Raw genomic sequence first — 19,660 nt, 5'->3', positions numbered from 1 at the left:
AAAATACCCCAAATAGGTATCTTATGTAATTCAGTCCCTGAGAAGATAGGGAACCACACAACTTAAAGGATACAGAAGTGTGGTGTCAGGTTTGATTGAACTTTGATGTGGCATCTGAAAATTACTCGTCTCAAAATTTTATGAAGAAAAAGTATGTTTGTATACACTAGTAAAAGAAGACACAGTGGAAGGCTCTTTCTGTAGAGGGCTTTATATACCAAAGCTCAGACAAGAGGTGGGAGGTTGGAGACCTGGGAAGCTGAATTACAGATTCCAGTCGCCCTCACATACTTGCCTCAAAGCAAGCCTATTAAACACACCTTGGACCTAACAAATGTCAGGTTTTTCATTGTAGTCCCCTTCTGGGCCTCACGGTCCTGTCCAAGAGCACCTTTATCAGAAGGGAATGAAGGAAATTTCCATCACCAGGTCCACCCTACTGGGCCAGCTCAGTCTGTAGCCTCTATCTTGGTCCCCCTGGGCACCAGGAATATGGCCCCATCAGGAGCTTGTTGCAACACGTACTCTTCAGGGGAGTAGTTGTTGCCCGCTTCATCACGCAGGTGCTGGAAAATGTCACAGTACAGCTCAGTCAGCTGTTGGCGCATCACCTCTAGGGTCCGGTCGGCCTCCCCTCGGGCCCTAAGCAGTCGCTCCCGCTCACTGCTGAGCCGCTCCAGTTCCCGCTCCAGCTGCACGATGGTCTCTAGCTTCCTCTTGCGACAGTTCTGGGCAGCCACCTTGTTCTTGCCCCTACGTCGAATGTCCCGGACTAGTGCTAGCTGACTTTCTGTCAGTGGGTACCGTGCCAACAGCTCGTTAAAGTCATCTACTGGCAAGTTGACAATCTTGTCCGTAGGGAAGGGGATCTTCATGGCCAGAGCCCGACGCTCATCCCTACTCCCTGCCTCCCCCCGTGCAGTGGGCTTGGACCGCACAGGGCCCGAGGAAGGCTGTAAGGCTAAGGGGGTCTCAGCAGGTGGCAAGGCATAGTTGGGGTGGGCCAAGGAGTTGGGCATAAGTGAGTAGGGGTACTCCACCGAGTACATCTCTACATACTCGCTGCGCCGCCGACCAGCCTCTGTCCCCTCCAGCTCAAGAGATTCAGCGTCACTATAGTTGAGGGATAATCCTGAGTCAGATTCTGGGTCTTCTTGGGGCTTGGGTGGCCCAGCTGGCAGCCCAATATCCAGGAGGGCTAAGGGGTCTGGAAGGGGCTCACTGAGTAGGCCTGAGAGGGTCAGTGGCTTGGAGACTGGTAAGGCAATGTTACCATAAGAGTATGGGGGTTCTGGAACATGAGTTGAGGGTACCGGGAGCTCATAAGGTGGTGGAGGAAGGGAGAAGGCAGCATCTGGGTGGATTGAGCAGGGACAATAAGTTGGGGGTGGCGGGGGCCCAGGGTATGGGGCTGGGGCTGGGGGCTCAAACGATGGCTCACTCGGAGCATTTAGGCCCTGCAAGAAAAGACATAAAGATGTTTGGAGACAGGCTGAGTGAGGAAGAGAGTCAGCTCTCTCGGCACCATGCTGGGTCCTTCTGAAAGACCCAGTGAGATAATAGCAAGGGAACAGAAAGGTGCTAAAAATCATTGAAAGCTTCTTCTAAAGTTGCAATGCAGCTATTTCAAGAAAAAGGCTGCTTAAACAGAAATGTAATCATTGAGGTCAGACTTCAGAAAGAACTAACATTACAATTGTGGAATCTCCTCCTCAGTATTTCTGACTGGGTTGAAATACCTCATGTTCTTTTATTTCTTTCAGAAAGACAAGGAGTTGTTTGTTATCCAAGATGACCCCTCAGAACCCTTTCCTGCTGTGGTTATCTAGGGTCAAAAGGTCAAGTTCAGATCTCAGCCATGTCCTGGGTGCCCAGCAGAGGGAGCTGCTATGTGGAAACAGAGTTTAGGGCAGATCCTGAAGGCCCATGCATGTAGAGAGAATGGGGGCAGGCTCAGAGCCAGGTCTGGGGGTTAAGAGTCACCTTGGGGAGCTGGCACAAGCTCTACCCTCTAGTCTGCAGTCCCTCTGTCCCTGCCCAGGTGCAGAGAGGAGAAAAGAACATGCTAGAAACAGGGCCCCCAACCCACATTGGGGAGCCACCCTGCTCTAGCCCAGCTGGGGACAAAGGCATCATTGTTAGGCCAACAGATACCCCTTTGTCCAACTAGCAGGAGGAGAGGACCCTGGCATAGACTGACCCCCCCCCCTTCCTGAGGCCCCTGGACTACTGCTCAGCTACCTGGGGGAAAGGGGCCCAGCTGCTGAGGGCAGGGGAAGAAAATGCAGGAAGAAGATGAGCAGAATTGGAGAAGGAGGTCAGAAGGGAAGAAGGTGAGAAAGGGAAGACAGAGCAGGAGGAAGGGTAGAGAGATGTGAACAGAGTGGCTGCTGAGAGAGATTACACCCCTAATCAGATCCTTCTCTCTCCAACACTCCTGTCCCCTGCTCTTCCACGCCCCTTCCCCTTAATGTTCTGGTCTAACATTTAGATTCCCCTGCTACTCTGGCCCTTTCTTTTCCAGTCCTTGGAACATTCCCAGCTTGAGACCCTGAGCCCTCCTAGTTCTGGCTGTCTGCTTCAGTCCCAGCTAAACTCCCTGCTTCTCTACCCCTCCCTTCCCCTGCTCCCCCAACCCTACTCACCTGCAGCTCAGTGATGGACATGATCTCTTGCCAAGTCAGTTCCATCTCGCCCAGCTCCGGGGTGGGCAGCTGTGTCACCCTATTGCTGCTCTGCTGGGGAGGACACGGGGGCATCCTACTGGGCCAGGGCCTGGTCCAGGGTCCCCCAAATGGCCCCAGTAACCTATGTCAAAGGATAAATGGGGGTTAGGGCTGTCCTGCTACGGGTCAGAAATTTTGTCCTGCCTGCCTCCATAGACAGGTTCTTTCTAATGTCACCTGAGAGAAGGAGAGATCTCATCCCCTCCCACTCATGCTGGACTCATCAACCAACTCCTTAAGCTATTGTAGAAAGTCTTTTTCTGTGGTGTGATCTCTACCTCACCTGCTATGGCCATAGTCAGTTCCTTTGGGAGCACATTAGGTCTTTACCTTATTTTCAGACAAGATGCCTTCTCTTTCCCCTATTTCTTTCTCCCCAAAACTGTATCACTGGCTGGGGCAGAAACCACGTCTTCTGGGGTTTTCCCCTCCATTTTGGGGGGCAACATCAGGGATCACACCTGCTTTCCTCTTCTGTTCTCAGTTTTAGGATCTCAGTCTTTTCTTCCCAAGATGAAAGTGAGTGCTTGGGGATCCCCAAGGAGTGTGTTGTGGGAAGAACCAAGCAGACAGTCCCTTGCCTTCTCAGAGATATGGCCCAGGCCTGCTGGCTGATAGCAGCCCTGCCCTCTCCTCCTATCCTGGCCCTGGACTCCCCTGCTCGGCCAGATAAGAGGTTTATCAGCTGCAAGCAGCAGAGGAGGAATGGTCTCTGGAGTCACTGGACCTCTGCCCTCTATCCCACAGGGTCATCTTGTCCATACCCCAACTCACAGCCAGGGATCTTTCCTCTTCTAAGGTAATATAACAACTGTAACGAAGACTTATTAAGTATTTGTCAAGAGCTGTGTTACAAGTATTCGTTTATGAGATTGACTTTCACAAAGATCCTGTAATGCCCATTCAGAAATTGAGAACCAAGTTGGTAAATAGCAGAGTCAGGTCTGGAACCTCTACTGAGTCTACTGACCTATATCACCTTTCAGGCACCTTCTCATCCTGCTTCTCTATCTCTGTACCCCAAGCCCTTAACGGTGGTCTACATCATCAGCTCTTTCTGTGGGATCTCAGTCTCTTTCCTCCTCTTCTGGGGAATATCTCTTTCGAGGCTTGAACACACATTCGGCACCCCACGCCCCCAGTCCCTTTTTCTTTTGATCTGGGCTGCAGCTGCAGTTCTGCCACAAAGTAGCAGTGTGATGTTAGGCAAGTCCTAGCACTTCTCTGAGCCACTGTTTCCTCATTTGTAAAACCAGGGTGTTAGACAAGTGGAACTTGAAGGCCCCTTTCTGCTCGGACAGTTTAACTTTCTCAGCAGGCCCTCACCTCTGCCTTCATCTTCTGTCTGTCAGCCTCCTCCCTGTTCTCTGACAGCCCTCTTCCCTTGCATCTGTTCTCCCTGCCTTTAGCAAAAAGTTCCAAGTAGATTCGGTAGGAACCTCCTGATCTCCTAGGGCTAGACACTACACCCCACTCCTGCCATATAAGTAAAAGCAGGCAGGCTAGGGTTGGAGGAGAATTATTAGAAAAACAAAGGATAGGGCAGAATGACCTCCAATTGCATGACCTTAGATTACCACAAGGATGGCCTATCACAGCTGTTTGATATGAAGTCTATACTGACTTACAACATAATTAGTGATAACTGCAAATTATCCTTTTGAAAAAGGATCTCCCCTACCTCTTGCCCCTAACCTGTTGTTCTATTGCCATCCCCAGAACTGAGAGGTGGTGTAGGCACAGGCCCTTGGCCAGTGGGCAGAATGGGTGGGGTGTTTATGTCTATCCAGGATGCCATTTCAACACCGGAACCCCACCCTCCCCCACCCAGGTTCTGGAGGAAATTGCCCAAAGGCAAAGTGAATGGAGAAGGGGTTTATGGGGCAGGGACAATGGCTCTTGCCTCATAGTCCTTCACACACACACACACACACACACACACACACACACACACACACCTAACCCCACCCTTTGTCTCTCTTTATATCTTCCCGGATCTGACTCTTAGGTGCAGTACAAAGACCCTGCCCTAGGAGGCAGGAGACAGGTTCTCTTGACTTCCAGATGCATGTGTGACCTTGGGCAAATTGCTTCATATTCAGTCTCTTGCATTTCATGGAAACAGGACTGAGGAATCTCATTGCTGTGAGAGACACTCAATTGTGTCTGTCTCAGGCAGTCACTAACTTTATTGTGCACCACATTCACCCAGAGTACTTGTGAAAACAGAATCCTGAACACCACCCCAGACTTACTGAATTGAATTCATAGGTGCAGGTACTCAGCAATCAGCATTTTAACAAGTGCCCTGGTAGTTCTGATGCCAGAAGCCAACTGCACCTTCAGAAATCCTAAACTAGTCCAATCATATGGATTTATCGAAAAAAACCACAAAGCTAGAAAGGAATCCGGCAAGTGATCTCTGGGCTTCTCCTAGCTTCAAATCCTTGACCCAGACAACAATGTTCTCTGACTGCCTCAATATCTGAGACTAGGTATCAGCCCCTTCTCATGAAGACCATGAGCTCAATCTCTCTCTCACCCTAGGACAAAGAAATGAGAATCCAGAAGAGGAGCAGAGGGAGGCAAAAGATTGGAAAAAGGGGAGTTGAAAAGAACGTCTGGATCAGCTCCAACCAGCTTTCTGATACAGTGGCAAGTTTGCACTATGTCAAAGGAGGGGAGTATGTTTTTGCCTAGACACTCAGCAATATTCTTCTATATACCAGGCTTGGCCCCTCTGAGCCTTAAGAGCCTACCCTCCTGAGGACCAGCCAAGTGTTTAGCAGCCAGTGGTATAAATCAGAGAAGAGGGTATAGTCAGAATTGGATCAAAAAGAACATCACAGAGGGTGCAGAAACTAGAGAGATACTGGGAAAGTGGAGGACTTCCTATGTCCCTTTTCTTTTACAATAATCCGTCCTCACTTCCCAGTTTAGCCCAAACTTGGTGGTCACACAGCCATCTTCCTCCCCAGTAATGTATATCAGGGAGGACTGGGGCCTTCTCCAGGAATTATAAATCTACTGCTTCATTCTCATCCTGATGGTCCTACCCAGAAAGATCTTATCACAATCCCTGAGTACTCACAGAATGACATGGGGCTTCATGCTTAAGGATACAGGATGAGAACTATTTAAAGAGGGATGCTGGGGAGAGGAAGACATTGCCCTCTACTGCTGCCCCAAGGCTCTAACTGCTTTGACAATGGGGAAGGGGTCCTTGACTCTGGGGTCCTGTTCTTTTTTTTTTTTTTTAAATCAACTTTAGAGAGAGAGGGGAAGGGAGAGAGAGAGAGGGAGAGAGAGAAAAAAGCATCGATTTGTTCCACTTATTTATGTGTTCATTGGTTGATTCTTGTCTGTGCCCTGACCAGGGATTAAACCCGCAACCTTGGCATATGACCAGCTAAGCTACCCAGGTTGGGCCCTGGGACACTGTTCTGAGGCTTATTAGACCACTCCACCTTTCCAGGTGTCAAAAGAAGCAGTGAAAGAATGAAGAGAGATCAGAGAAACTTGGGGTATGGAGTGGCAGGTGAGCAACCTACTCAGAAAGATTAGGAAGGACCCCCAAAGAGGGAGAGGGACACAGAGATGAGAGAGAAACAAAGGGAATGGAGGAAAAAGAGAGAGAGAGATTGAGTTGATCAGAGTGAGTTTCAGTCTCCTGGGATCATACATAACTCAAACAGTTATACGGAAACAAGAGAGAGAAGGACAAGTTTCTGCCATTCTGTCACTCCTTAGACCCCAAACTGCAGTCCTTTGAGGGTCAATGACTGGAGTCCCAGCCTCAGCCCCTCTTCTCTTCCACTGCTTCCCAGCACACTCCTTTCCTGCTGCCAATATTTCCAGTTGGAAGGAGTTACCCTGGGCGTGGGATACCTTTCTTTTCCTTCCAGTTCCAGCTGATCCCTATTGTCCGGAGAAGAGAAGGGGCAAAGGAGGCAAGAACTAGCATCCCCTACTTCCACCACCCTATCTTGCTGCAACGCCTCTCGGTGATCCAGATACACATCCAGTTCCTCAGCCTCCACCAAACTTTCCCAGCCAGCTGGACAGGGCAGCATGATGGAAAGGAGAGGAGAAGGGTGGTGCTATTTTCCCCAGGGCCACCAGCCTCCTGACGGGTTACTCAGGGTCATTCTCCAGACCCTCAGTGGTGCCTCAGGGGACCACTGTCTGGTCCCCATACACAGCTTTTCACCCCAAGAATCCCAGAACACTCCAGAAGCCACCTAGGTCTTCTCCCAGAGGAGTTCCCAAAGATGTCAAATTCCTAATCCAGGGGCAGCCTGGGAGGTCTGAGATCTCTTAAGAACATATGAAAGTTGGGTATTTTCTCCCTCTGCCTCCTCCACCTCCCCAGCCTGTCCAAGGATCCCACTGGAATCTCCCTCCCACCCCGCCCCTCAGGCACCTGTGGCAGGGTCCAAGCAGGGTGCAGAGAGAGATGAGGCTCCAAGTGCTGTCTCTGGGGAGGCAGGGCCTGGGCTGACACCTCCTGGGTGAGGATCCCTGCTACCTCCGAGAACCTGGTAGGTCTGTGCCCCGCCCCCTGGCCATTGCTGAGGCCTGAATGTGGAGGCTCAGACTGAGCACGGGGAGCTCCAGGGCGGTGCACCAACCTCCTCTCTGAAGCCCTGGGGCCTGACTTCTCCGTCCTTCCTCCAACCCTCCCCTTTCCCCGTGGCCCTCCTCTCCTCCTGCCCCTTCTGGCCAAGAGAGGAAACTTGAGCCCCGTGTGGTTTCTGCCCATACCCCACCCCCACCCTGATCCTGGCCAGCAGGGGCACACATGGCTCCAAGCCTCTCTCAGCCCTCCTTTTGCGCCCAGGAGTCCAGCCAGGTCTGTGTTTCTCCCATGCTGATGATGAATTCCAAGCTGATGGTTTACTCCAAAGTGACCTCTAAACTTTATACAAGTTGTAACCTCCTGCCCTCTGACCTCTTGACTCTCTTAGGAACAGGGAAACTGAGTCATAGCACAGTGGAAGGCAGCTGAAGAAAAAGACCAGGTCTCTAGTGTTCCAGCTGTTTAGGCAAGTGGGCATTTAGGGTAGTGCTTTTGTTTAAGGAAAGCCTGGGTTCTGGTAAAGGGGTAGGGGAGCTATTTTGGGAAGGAGGGGCAGCCGGCCGCTTTGATGTATCCTTTCACCTGTAGCCTTCTCCCCTCCCCCTACAGCCTCAGATGTCCTAGGACAAAGGCCTCTTTCTTGGCTAGGTTTGTTGTCAGTGTGAGGGGAGCTGGGGGCGGGGGGATGGCGCCCAGCGGGGACATTATTCACCTCCTTTAAAGGGGACCCCAGGTGCCCTCTGTCCCTCATTCTTCCAGGCAAGCCACCCCAGCCACATGTCCAGGCCAGGACATGTGTGTAGGATATCAGGTCTATCCCCCAGCACCCTCAGCAACTCTGTGTCAGATCAATACATACTCCTAGAAACCACTCATTCAACCCTTTGCCTTCAACACACAACCCAAGTCCAGGCCAAACAGATCTTTCTCCAGAGACTAGGAGAAAACAATCTTGCTTCCTCCTAGCTTTTAGTGGCTTTCAGGTCTAAGGAAATCCTTCCTATGTCTAGCTTCAGTACTTACAGCTGCAGCTTACCCTTTCTCTCTCTCTCTCTTTTTTTTTTCTTTCTGATGGTGTTCAAGTTAAATTGGAAACAGTTAAAGACTGGGGAGGCAGATCAATGCCACCCCAAGGCAGGTCTGGCATTCAGCCAGTATTCGTGGATAGCATTGTATTCACTGTTAAAATAATGAAAATGTTCTTCTCTCCCTGCACCAAAAAAAAAAAAAAAAAAAAAAAAAAAAAAGTTGTCTCAGTTGATAAAAAATAGCTGCTGGAATTCCTCCAATGTTCCCCACCACTACATCAGCCACCCCAATTCTCTCTCAGGACCCCTGACAACCGAGCAACACAACTAAGCAACTCAAGAGACAATGCAACACTGCCTCTTTACAGTCTCCTTGCAGACTGTGTGTGGGATTGATCAATGCCCATGCCAAACTCGTGGTTACATGTTTTGAATTCCATCCCTATCTCATGAGATCATGATTCTACATGAATGATCTATGTAATCCAGGAGGTGACCCGTGGCTTCATTGCATGTTATTTGTGGATTCAGAATCTTTTGATGACTTGGGCATGAATCTGGGTCACACACATACACATTCAGATATAGCTCTCTCACTTGCATACTTATTTGGGTACCTCCCAAATGATTAGTCGTAGTAATAGTCATACTTATGGCTGATTAAATAATGGTATCAAGTTACAGCTAGTCAACAAACATTTATTCAATGAAAACTACCTGTTCAGGATATTGTGGCATTGTAGATACAACTACAGATAAGACAAGCCTCATCATTCATTCATTCAACAAGTACTTATTGACTGTCCACTGTGGATTACACTCCAGGAACACAAAGATGAATAAGACGTAGTCTATATCCTCATTCATAATCTAATAGGGGAATTACACTAATAAAGGTCTATATAAAGTTCTATGGAGCTGAATTTCTGCCTGGTAAAATTTAGAGAAGACTTCACAGAAGGAGTGGCAATTAAACTGAGCTGTGGAAAATGACTAGGGGTTCACCAGGCACAGAGGTGAAAAGGGTATTTCAAGCAAAGGTGTGAAGGCCCAGAGACACAGTGTAGTACTTTGCGTTATGTAGGGTGGGGTGTAGGGGTAGGAAGCAGTAGAAGATAAGCCTGGGAAGTTTGACAAGCTAGATTGTAAAGTGTCTGGAAAGCTAAGCTAGAGAAGATGTATTTCATCCTGTAGGCAACAGGCATTTGCAGAAGTTTTTGAAGCAGTTTACTACTTATTAGGAAGACAGACATGGTCATGTAGGCTGAGATACGTGAACAGGCAGCCATCACTCAGGCAATGAGACAGGTGGAGGTATCTCTCCCACCTCACCCTCACTCACCTTCTGTAAAAAGAGGCCCTAACTGTGGTTCTCAGGATGTGTACTGCCTCCAGACACCCTTTACAGTCCTTGGGGTGAGAATGGTTCGTTAGACCCCTCCTCTCAGATTTCTTATGTCCTTGGTAGCACCCTTGTACCTTAAGTTTCCTTTGGTTAATGTACAATTAGCAGAAGATTAGGAGTCTGAATGGGTTGGACAGTGTCTGTGGCTTGGCAAGTTAGGATACCTAAGATTTTTCTTATCCCCTAAGATTCTCCCGTGGCAGCAAAGGTAGCAGAGACAGAACGTGAAGAAAAATGTAGCCACATCTTTACTGCTATACCATTCCCCATCCATGCTGCTCACCCATCCTCAAAAGACTGATTTCTTGTCACTCCTGCTCAATCCACCCCCACCCTCACCCTCACCCCAAAGCCTGTGCACACCACCAGGAGCATCAGGTCAAGCCACAAACAATGTTGCCAAACACCCCACTGGGTTATGCAACCAGCTTCCCGGGTAGGGCAGGGCGGGTAGAGGTGGAACCAGGGGAGGGCCTTGGGTCCCAGAAGGAGCTGACTGCCTTGACTGCCTGCCTGCTGGTCTGACCGCAAGGCCCCAGGAGGCGGGGGCAGGGCTGTCCCTTTATCAGTGCCCTGCAGGGTTGCACCCGCCACCCCCTGGCTTCCTCTCTCAACAGACGGAAAGGGGAGGCAGCCACAGGGGGCAAGGGGAGGGGTGGGCGTTATCCTAGGCAGCAGAGCCTGGCGGTTACCCCGGATCGCTGGAGGAGGTGGTGGAGGGGGTCTGGGACTAGGGAATAGTGAGGTCTCTCCTAATAAAATAAGCAGCAAGAAAATGGAGAATATAAACTGAGGCCCAGATGGTGGAAACAGACCTTCTAAGCAATCCATTGTTTTCCCTTTGTGTTCTAGTTTGGGTAAGGGTAAGATAGAAAAGTCTTTGAGGAGATTCCTTTCCACAGATAAGAATTCTCAGAGGATTGACTCAGGAGTTGAGAGGACACTGAACCCCACTCTCAGGCCAAAACAGCTTGCTGCTTTCAAGGGTCCAGGGAATTGGTAGGACTGAGGTTCCCAGACCTAGCATTGAAGAGTTACGCCTTTCTAGCAGAGCCCAGCACTGAACCCAAAATAGATGAAGGCTGATAAATAGGTCCAGAATAACCCAGAAGAAATAACCCCTGGGGCTTAATTCTAAATCTAGAGAGAGAAGTAGGTTGCATTGGAATATAGTAAAATGAGGGAGGACTAGATCTTGAATCTTAAGACTTGGATTTGAAACCCTGCATTTATTAGCTACGTGGCTTTGAGCAACCCAACCTTTCTGAGTTTTGTTTCCTCACATGAAAAATAGAGATAATGATGGTAATATCTATTTAGCGGAGTTGTTGAGAAAATAAAATGTGATTAATAAGAAAATTACTGTTATGATTAGGAGATGGCAGCTTAGAAATCTGGAGGCCAGAGTGCCTCATGGGCTTGAGGAACTGAGAACAGTCCAACTGGAAGCCAGATTATGGTAGAGAGAGAGATGCTTGGGACAGAATTAAAGCCAGTGAGCAGCCTGATTCTGGGAGAGAACTAGTACTAGGATGCAGCAGTGCTGGTGGGGGGCCACCGGATTGGGATTGCGGAGAACTTCCAGGAACCAGCCCTTAGGCCATGGCTCTCCCAGCCCAGCAATATTGGATGGGGCCAAGTTTGGCCACACAATTGGAACAGTGCCAGACTTTTAGGCTTCAGTCATCTTCCAGGAACCCCAGAACCCCTACCCTCACCCTATCCTGTTGCAATCCTCTGCAATGGGCAGAGCTACCTACCAAGTCCCGCCCTCTGTTCCTTAGAAGATAGAAGACTTGATGCCTATTTATTTCCTCCTTTTCATAAGTATCCTGTTTATTCCAGCCTATCTTTGCTCTTGCTGCTTCCCTCCCCAAGAATGCTCTCCTAGGCCTATTGACCAACCTGAGGTTATATGGAGTAGAAGAGACACCACGTTTGAGACTCAGCTCAACACTTAACAATGAGGATTTGGGAAATTATTTAACCTCTTTGAGTTTCAGTTTCACCTTGGTAAATAAGGAGAACAGAACTTCCATCACAAGTTTCTGTGAGGAATCAGATGAGACAATATACATACAGTGTTTATTCAGGAAGTATATCCATGTTGATTCCCTTCCTCTGTTCCACTCTCCAAGGCCCAGTTCAAGTTCAATCTTTGCAACACTTTTACTGGCTACTTCAGACCATACACATATTTCTCTTGTCTAACTCCTTTTGCAATTATTATATGTAGCAGAGAATTAATAACCTCATTTAAATATTTTACATTCTAATTGAATCATATTGTGTCTTATTATATCATCCTGTAATAGTGGTGGTACAAACTGTACTGTACAAAATTTGTCTCAAATACCTTAGTATAATGGTTAAGAGCATGGGTTTTAGAGTCAAAAAGGCTTGAACTCAAATCTTGGCTCTGACAGTCACTTTGAGCTCTCAAGCAAGTTCTTTAATAACTCAGAGATTATTTTTACTCATCTGCAGTTTGGGAGTAATAATAATACTTATCTTACATGTTATTGTAAGAAGTAAATAAGTTAAAAACTGGGTTTGTATGTTTAACCCAGTGATTCAGGGCCTGGGATATAGTAAGCACTATCAAGTGACACAAACAGGGTGGGGCAAAAGTAGATTTATAATTGGTTGTTTGTATGGAAAATAATACAGTAATTAATAAATAATATACAGGAATAAAATGTATTTTGTGTACTTGCAAATGTAAACCTACTTTTGCCCCACCCTGTATATGATACATTTGCTATTAAATAGATAATATATTAAATCAAATTGTTAAATAATAGGTAAACTTTTTATTGTGAGAAACTGAATTTTATGTTTTATCTTTATTATATATATACCTCAAGGTGTCTAGTTCTGAGTACATTATACTGTCACTCAACAAGTACCTATAGAGTATTTAGCAAATTGCTAAATTTTGAGGATGCCAAGATAATTAAAGAATGATCCTTGCCTTTGCACTTTGGGCACTCACATGGTGCAGACACATGTATAAGCAGATAAAGGGATGTGGTCAATGAGGTGAAAATGAATAAGTTAAGTTTTGAGAGAACAAAGAAAAAGGAGCAACTGATTGTCTCAAGGAGGGCCTCAGAAGGGATGTAAACTTTCAACTAGTCGTACAAAATGAAAGAAATCTGAATTTTCTAGGGAGGAAAATGGGGGACAGCATTCTGGGCAAAGGAAACATTATATGTAAATACACAGTTGTGAAGGAAAATCTATAAAGGTTTCATCAGGTCCAGTGTATGGAAGCCTGAGGGTTGTAAAAGGAGGTTTGGGCACAGAGGAAGTTTTCTGACAGCAGGATAGATCATGGTGACCAGGCATAGGGCTCATCAAAGTTCTCAGATAGTCCTCTCCTTCCCGAGATCCTTGGGTAGGTTAGGAAAACCTGGGGCTTCACTGAGATGCTTCCACACTCAAGGAGTGAACATATTGGCCAAAACTGACAAACAGGGGGCATCCTGGGGTTCTCTTCACTGTGGTGAGCCTGGGTCCCTTTGATTTTTCAAGTCTCATGTATAGCACATGGAGACACAGGGTGAAGGTCATCTAATTTTCTCAGTGCCTTCCAAATTCTCCCTTGTGCTTAAACCTCTTCCCAAGAAAGCTCTTCACCCAGGACCTCACAGTCTTCCTGTTGGCAGTTCTTGTCTGTGTTCTCTTTGGTTGCAGCTGAACCCATGCTCATAACCTGGTTGCTGCTGCCTCTGGCCATGTTTTCCCTAAGAGGTCACTTGCCAGAGCATGAGACACCCACCTATGAGGAAAAAGGTTTTGGGCTCCTGGCTTCATCTTCATCCAACTCTTAGCTTTCTTTTTCCAGAATAGAGAGACAGAAAAAAGAGAGACCAAGATCCATATTGAGGATCGGTGGAGCTTGGTCACCCAGACAGAGGTGAAAATCATCTTCATTGCTTCTATCTCTCCAGTGGGAGGAGAATTAAAAGAAATAAAGGAAAAGCAAGGATTGGAAAAAAATGCTGAAATAACTCAGTCCAGATGAAATCTTCTGAAACGTCCAAGTACCTCACCCTGTATACCGTCTTCTGCCTTTCCTTCTCATACCCTAACATCTCTACTCTCATCAGAATGCCCTTCTTTCTCAAAGGACATCTAGACCATTGGTACTATATTTTATTTATTTTTATTTTTAAAAATATTTTATTTATTTTTAGAGAGATGGGAAGGGAGGAAGAAAGAGAGGAGGAAAAGAAACATCAATGTGAGAGAGATACGTCAATCGGCTGCCCCTTGCACACCCCCAACTTGGGGCTTGGCCTGCAACGTAGGCATATGCCCTGCCTGGGAATTGAACCAGTGACCTTTCAGCTCATAGGCTGGCACTCAATCCACTGAGCCACACCAACCAGGGCCATCGGTACTATATTTTAATTTTAGTATTATTATTAAAAAATTATGTGTTGATTTGAGAGAGAGAAGAGGGAGGGGGGAGAGAGAGAAAGATTTGTTGTTCCATTTATTTATGCATTAATTCATTAATTCTTGTATATGCCCTGAGCTGAGATTGAACCCACAACCTTGGATGATACTCTAACCAACTGAGATACCCGGCCAGGGACTAATTTTATTTTTTAAATAATCCATTCATTTTCCTGCATATCCAGAACTACAAACTTGTAGACACTGTCAACTTCCTTGCCCACCCCCCACTGAATTTTCTTATGAAAAAAAACAATTTCTGTTAAATCCAATAATTCAGCTTTCCACATCTATACTGAAGCAGCTAAATAATGATATGGAGAAAAATCTCAGAATTTTGTTGATGAGTATCATTTTCAATTTGTGCCCCCGAAACTCAACATTGTCAAATCTACTTTTTTTCTGGAAAATTCTCTTTTCTGTTCTGCTTATTAACTATTTCACAGCTTCTCTCTTATGAAATTTCCAACACCCTCTCCACTTCTCTCTCAGCAGATGATCTTGCCTCATATTTCATTGATAAAATAGATGCAATTAGATGAGACTGCCTTATTTTTCTAATACCAAATCTATCCGCTTACTTGTATCTATTGCCACATGCTTGGCCTTCTACCTTATCAAGATGAAAGAAGCATCGTTGTTCCTAAATAAGGCTATCCCCTCTCAGCTCCATAAAGAGATGAGAAAATTAGATTCCTCTGAGTGCATAGCTAACATTCAATTCCATACCACAGCAAAGTTGCTCTCTATATAGCTGACTATGTGGACTCAGTCCTGAGGAAATGTGAAAAAATAATTCAGAGGTATGGCTGAATCACAAGGTGACAGTCTTAAGAGTTCATCCAGGTAGAACTCCCAACCCATTCTCTTGGATGGAAGCAGCAGCTATATAACCCTGGAAGCTTCCTCTTTGTGGTCTTGTTTCCTCATAGCCGTATGTTGGGGAGACACTTCCTGCAACTCAGAGACACAGACAAACTGCTGCTAGGTCAGAAAGATGCTACCTTCTTCTATTTTCTCCCAAAGTCCTGCTTCACTGTTAAGCGACGGCCCCACTGAACACTCAAGACTTGAGATGTCCTCACCAATAGTCTTGTGGAGGACATGTCCCCACATCTTCAGGCCAACAGCTGTAGCTGCTGACATCCCGCAGCCTGTGATTACCACTGTTTGTGCTGTTTCCCATTCATCAGTGGCTAGAGTAGCAACAACAGAAGATTGCTTTAGCAAGAGGCAAGCTGAGGGCTGGGAAGTAGAGTGCTTTTCACCTAGTCTAGGTGAAATGTATGTGGCCCTAGGCAGTCTGAATCGCTTTTCTGAGTCTCTGTTTCCACCCAAAATGGAAAAACAAATCAACAAAAACCTTTTCTCACAATCCCTCTGAGTATACATGAAATAAGGCTTCTTCCACACTGGGGTTGATATTAGAGTGGCTGGAGATAGAAACACTGATTTTTCTTCTTTAAGAGGATCCAAACCTCCACTTGAATGCTCAGGAGTTGATTTGGTCAATTAATTCATCTTGGGAGAACTCATTTATACTGACCAAATGTAAAAGAGCATGACATATAAGCCATATGGTTGATCTACATAGTTCCACACAGACCATACAGAGGCCTAGATAATCCTATTGGCTGATCAAAATATTTGACAATTTTGGAAGTCAAATATTATAATTAGAAGGTTGTTTAGTGAACAATAAGAATTAGTTGGATAATAATAATACCAAATAGAACTTCATCCACATCCTTAATAAATATATAAGATATTCATTTATGTTGGACAATCAGGGAATCTTATTTTTTAAGTGTCACTGGAGAAGTGTTGACAAACATTTCCTTTTTTTTGGTTGGAGGGGGAATTCTATGCAGATAATCTCCCCCTTCTATGAAGACAAGGTACAATTCTATTGATTGGGTTTCAGCTCCACCTTCAGCTCCAAGTTAATATAGTTAATTTTGCTTATGTTCACTCCAGGCATTTTATTATAATTGATTGGGTTAGAGTTTGATTGAGTTAGAGCTCCAGTCATTTTACTTTCAGTGATTAGACTACTAAAGCTTTAGATATATTGATAGAATTATGCTTTCCTGAACTATACCAGGTCATTTACTACTTTTACATATGCCTGATCTCATCCATTACACTTTGACTTTTCCTAATTTCACTTGTACACAATCTTTTGGGGGCATTCTCATAATGTTATTATTTTGTGTTCACTGTAACCTGAAGAATTGCAAAGGCTTCCTAGTTGTTCTTTCTGCCTTCATCTCCTCTCTAATCCTTCCAGCACACACAGTTGTCAAGTTAATCATCTAAAATTTTCTTCCATACAACTTACAAAACAGGAGAAAATACTTGTAACTCAGATATCTGATAACGGTCCAGTATCAAATATATAAAGAACTCTAAAAAATACAAACAACCCAACTAAAAAAAAAATGGATAAATGACTTGAGTAGACATTTCTCCAAAGAGCATATACAAATAGCCAACAAGCACATGAAAAGATGCTCAAATCATTAGTTATTAGGGAAATGCAAACCAAAATCACAATGAAACATCATTTTATTTTAGAATAACCATTTAAAAAAACTATTTATTGATTTTAGAGAGAATGAGGAAAAGAGAGAGAGACACCTTGATTTGTTTTTCTACCCATTCATACATTCATTGGTTGATTCTTGTACGTGCACTGACTAGGGATTGAACCTGCACATGCAACCTTGGCACATCAGGGTGATGCTCCAACCAACTGAGTTACCTGGCCAGGGCTAGGATAACCACTTTTTTAAAAGGGAAATGAATGTTAGTGATGATGTGGAGCAATTAGAACCCTCATACCTTAGATTGTAAAATAAATAAAAATGGTACAGCTGCTTGGGAAATAGTTTGATGATTCCTCAAAAGTTAAACATATGTTTACCATACAATCTAGCAATTTTACTCCAAGTTATAGAACCAAAAGAACTGAAAATTGGCACTCAAATATTTGTTACACCAATATTCATAGTAGCACTATTAACTATAGCCAGAAGAGGGAAACAACCCAAATGCCCATCAATTGAACAAACAGTTTATTGAGCAGTGGAACATTATATAGCCATGAAAAGAAATGAAAAAATGATACATGCTAAAAAATAACTGCACCTTGAAAACATTATGCTAAGTGAAAAAATCCAGATGCAAAAGATCACATGTGGTATGGTTTCATTTATTTGAAATATCCATAGACACAGAAAGCAAATTGTTGGTTGCCAGGGGCTTGGAGAGGGGGAAATTGGCAGAAGCTCTTCTATGGGTACCAGATTTTCTTTGGGAGTGATGAAAAAGTTCTGGAACTAGATAGAGATGTTGGTTGCACAACATTGTGAATGTACTTAATACCACTGAGTTGTATACTTTAAAATGGTTAATTTTTGTTATATTAATCTTGCTTTCATTAAAAAAGTTTCCAAAATCTCATAATAAATAACAATAAATGAATAAAAAAACAGAGCTTTTAAAAATTTACATGCATTTTTACACATATTATCTAATTTAATTCTCACAACTTTATCCCTATTTTAATATTTACTTTTATTAGTTTAAAATTATAAATATATGCTTGTTGTAACAAAGTCAAACAATGCCAACATGTATAAAGAAAAACTAGTAATCCACTCTTTCCATCTCACCCTCTAGGATAATATATATTAATACTTTTCTTCCACTCTTTCCTCTATGTTCCCTTTGCCTGGAATGCTCTTTCCCCAGATATCTTCGTGGTTCATTCCCTGATTCCTTTCAGGTTTTAAATCAAATGATCCCTTCTTAGTAAGGTCTTGACCACCCTATTGAACTTTCTCCCTGTCCCTCACTTCTCCACAAAGTGAATAGTACCACTCCAAAATGTGGAACATGGTGGGATTGCTCCTAGTCTCCTTTTCAATTTTAATTTTCTCTACAACACTTATCACCACCTAACCTCCTATAGCCTTTAGTTATTTCTTTGGTTATTGTCTGCTCCTGCTCTCCAACCATATGCAAGGATTGCCTGAGGGCAACAATACTTGTATTATTGTTTACTGTTTTTATACACTAAGTGCTTAGAGTAAATGGCTGGCCCATGACTGGCATTCAATAAATATTTGTTGAATGAAAAAATGAATAGAATAAAAACATTTCAAACATAGTTATTCATAATTAGTCTTACATTTTTAAATTAAAAAAATGGAATTATACCACATAAATTCCTCTTCAACTTTTGTCATGTAACATTTCATTGTCATTTCTCCAAGTTAATGCATATAACTCTTACATTAATTTTTATTAATTGCATCTTAATCAACAGTCTGGATGTATAATAATTTATTCAACAATTTCCTGTTTATAGATAAGGAAGTTATTTTTGTCATTATAAACAATGTTGTACAAGCATTTTTTTTTGGAATTGGTATTTTTTTTTGTTTCTGAAAGTTTTTTTTTCCACTATCATTTAGCTCCCTTATACCCCTACCCTGCTCGCAATTACTGCACTGTTGTCCATGTCCATGAGTCCTTTTTCCTTTTTGCCAAATCCCTCTAACTACCCCCACTAAGCTGTCATCCTGCTTACTATCTATGAGTCTGTCTCTATTTTGCTTGTTAGTTCAGTTTGTTCATTTGATTCCACATGAGTGAAATCATATGGTATTTTTCCTTCTCTGACTAGCTTATTTCACTTAGCATAATGTTCTCCAGGTCCATTCATACTGTTGCAAAGGGCAAAGTTTTCTTTTCTTTTTTTTTTTACAAGTAGTATTCCATTGTGTAAATGGTGGACACTTGGGCTGCTTCCAAATCTTGGCGATTGTAAATAACGCTGCAATGAACACAGGAACATAAGCATTCTTCTATATTGTATACTGGGTTGTATTTGTAATGTACCCATGTTTAATTTTAAAGATTTTATTTATTTAGTTTTAAAGAGATGGGAAAGATGGGAGAGAGAGGAAGAGAACTGGCCCATAACATAGGCATGTACCCTGACTGGGAATTGAAGCAGCGACTTTCCGTTTTACAGGACAACGCCCAACCAGCTGAGCCACACGGTTCAGGGCTCCTCTACACATTTTAAATAGTTTGTAACTATATATACATGGTTTTAAATTATGTATGTGTGTATGACCCTTGAACAATGCTGGGGTTAGGTGTGCTGACACCCAGTGTAGTAAAAAATTCACATATAATTTTTGACTCCTTCCAAATTTAATGTTGACCGGAAGCCTTACTGATAACATAAACAGTTCATTAACGCATATTTTGTATATGTATTATATACTGTCATCTTAATAAATAAGCTAGAGAAAAGAAAATGTTATTAAGAAAATCATAAAGAAGAGAAAATACACTTACAGTATTTATTGAAAAAAACCACATATAAATGGACCTATGCAATTCAAACTCATGTTGTTCAAGGGTCAACTGTGTATAT

General features: G+C 44.1%; 1 protein-coding gene across 1 annotated transcript; it reads right to left on the bottom strand.

Moving 5' to 3' along the window:
* Positions 1–449: 449 nt before the first annotated feature.
* Positions 450–7,217, bottom strand: NFE2 (nuclear factor, erythroid 2). Its single transcript, XM_054591000.1, has 3 exons — positions 7,150–7,217; positions 2,646–2,808; positions 450–1,457 (listed from the first exon to the last, which is right to left on the bottom strand). The coding sequence occupies exons 2-3, from the start codon at positions 2,757–2,759 to the stop codon at positions 450–452; spliced, it is 1,122 nt and encodes a 373-aa protein (XP_054446975.1). The 5' UTR covers positions 2,760–2,808; positions 7,150–7,217.
* Positions 7,218–19,660: the final 12,443 nt, after the last annotated feature.

This window comes from Pteronotus mesoamericanus, unplaced genomic scaffold (genome assembly GCF_021234165.1).
Source record: "Pteronotus mesoamericanus isolate MK-2021 breed Mesoamerican mustached bat unplaced genomic scaffold, CSHL_Meso_final scaffold_21, whole genome shotgun sequence".
Taxonomy (NCBI): Eukaryota; Metazoa; Chordata; class Mammalia; order Chiroptera; family Mormoopidae; genus Pteronotus; species Pteronotus mesoamericanus.
Note: the sequence above shows the minus strand (reverse complement) of the source record. Positions and strands in the feature narration are given on the sequence as shown.

Coding starts and splice junctions, on each gene's coding strand:
- NFE2 (XM_054591000.1), bottom strand. CDS start 2,759: ATGCCCCCGTGTCCTCCCCAGCAGAGCAGCAATAGGGTGACACAGCTG. Junction 1,458..2,645: donor TGTCCATCACTGAGCTGCAG/GTGAGTAGGGTT, acceptor CTTTTCTTGCAG/GGCCTAAATGCTCCGAGTGA.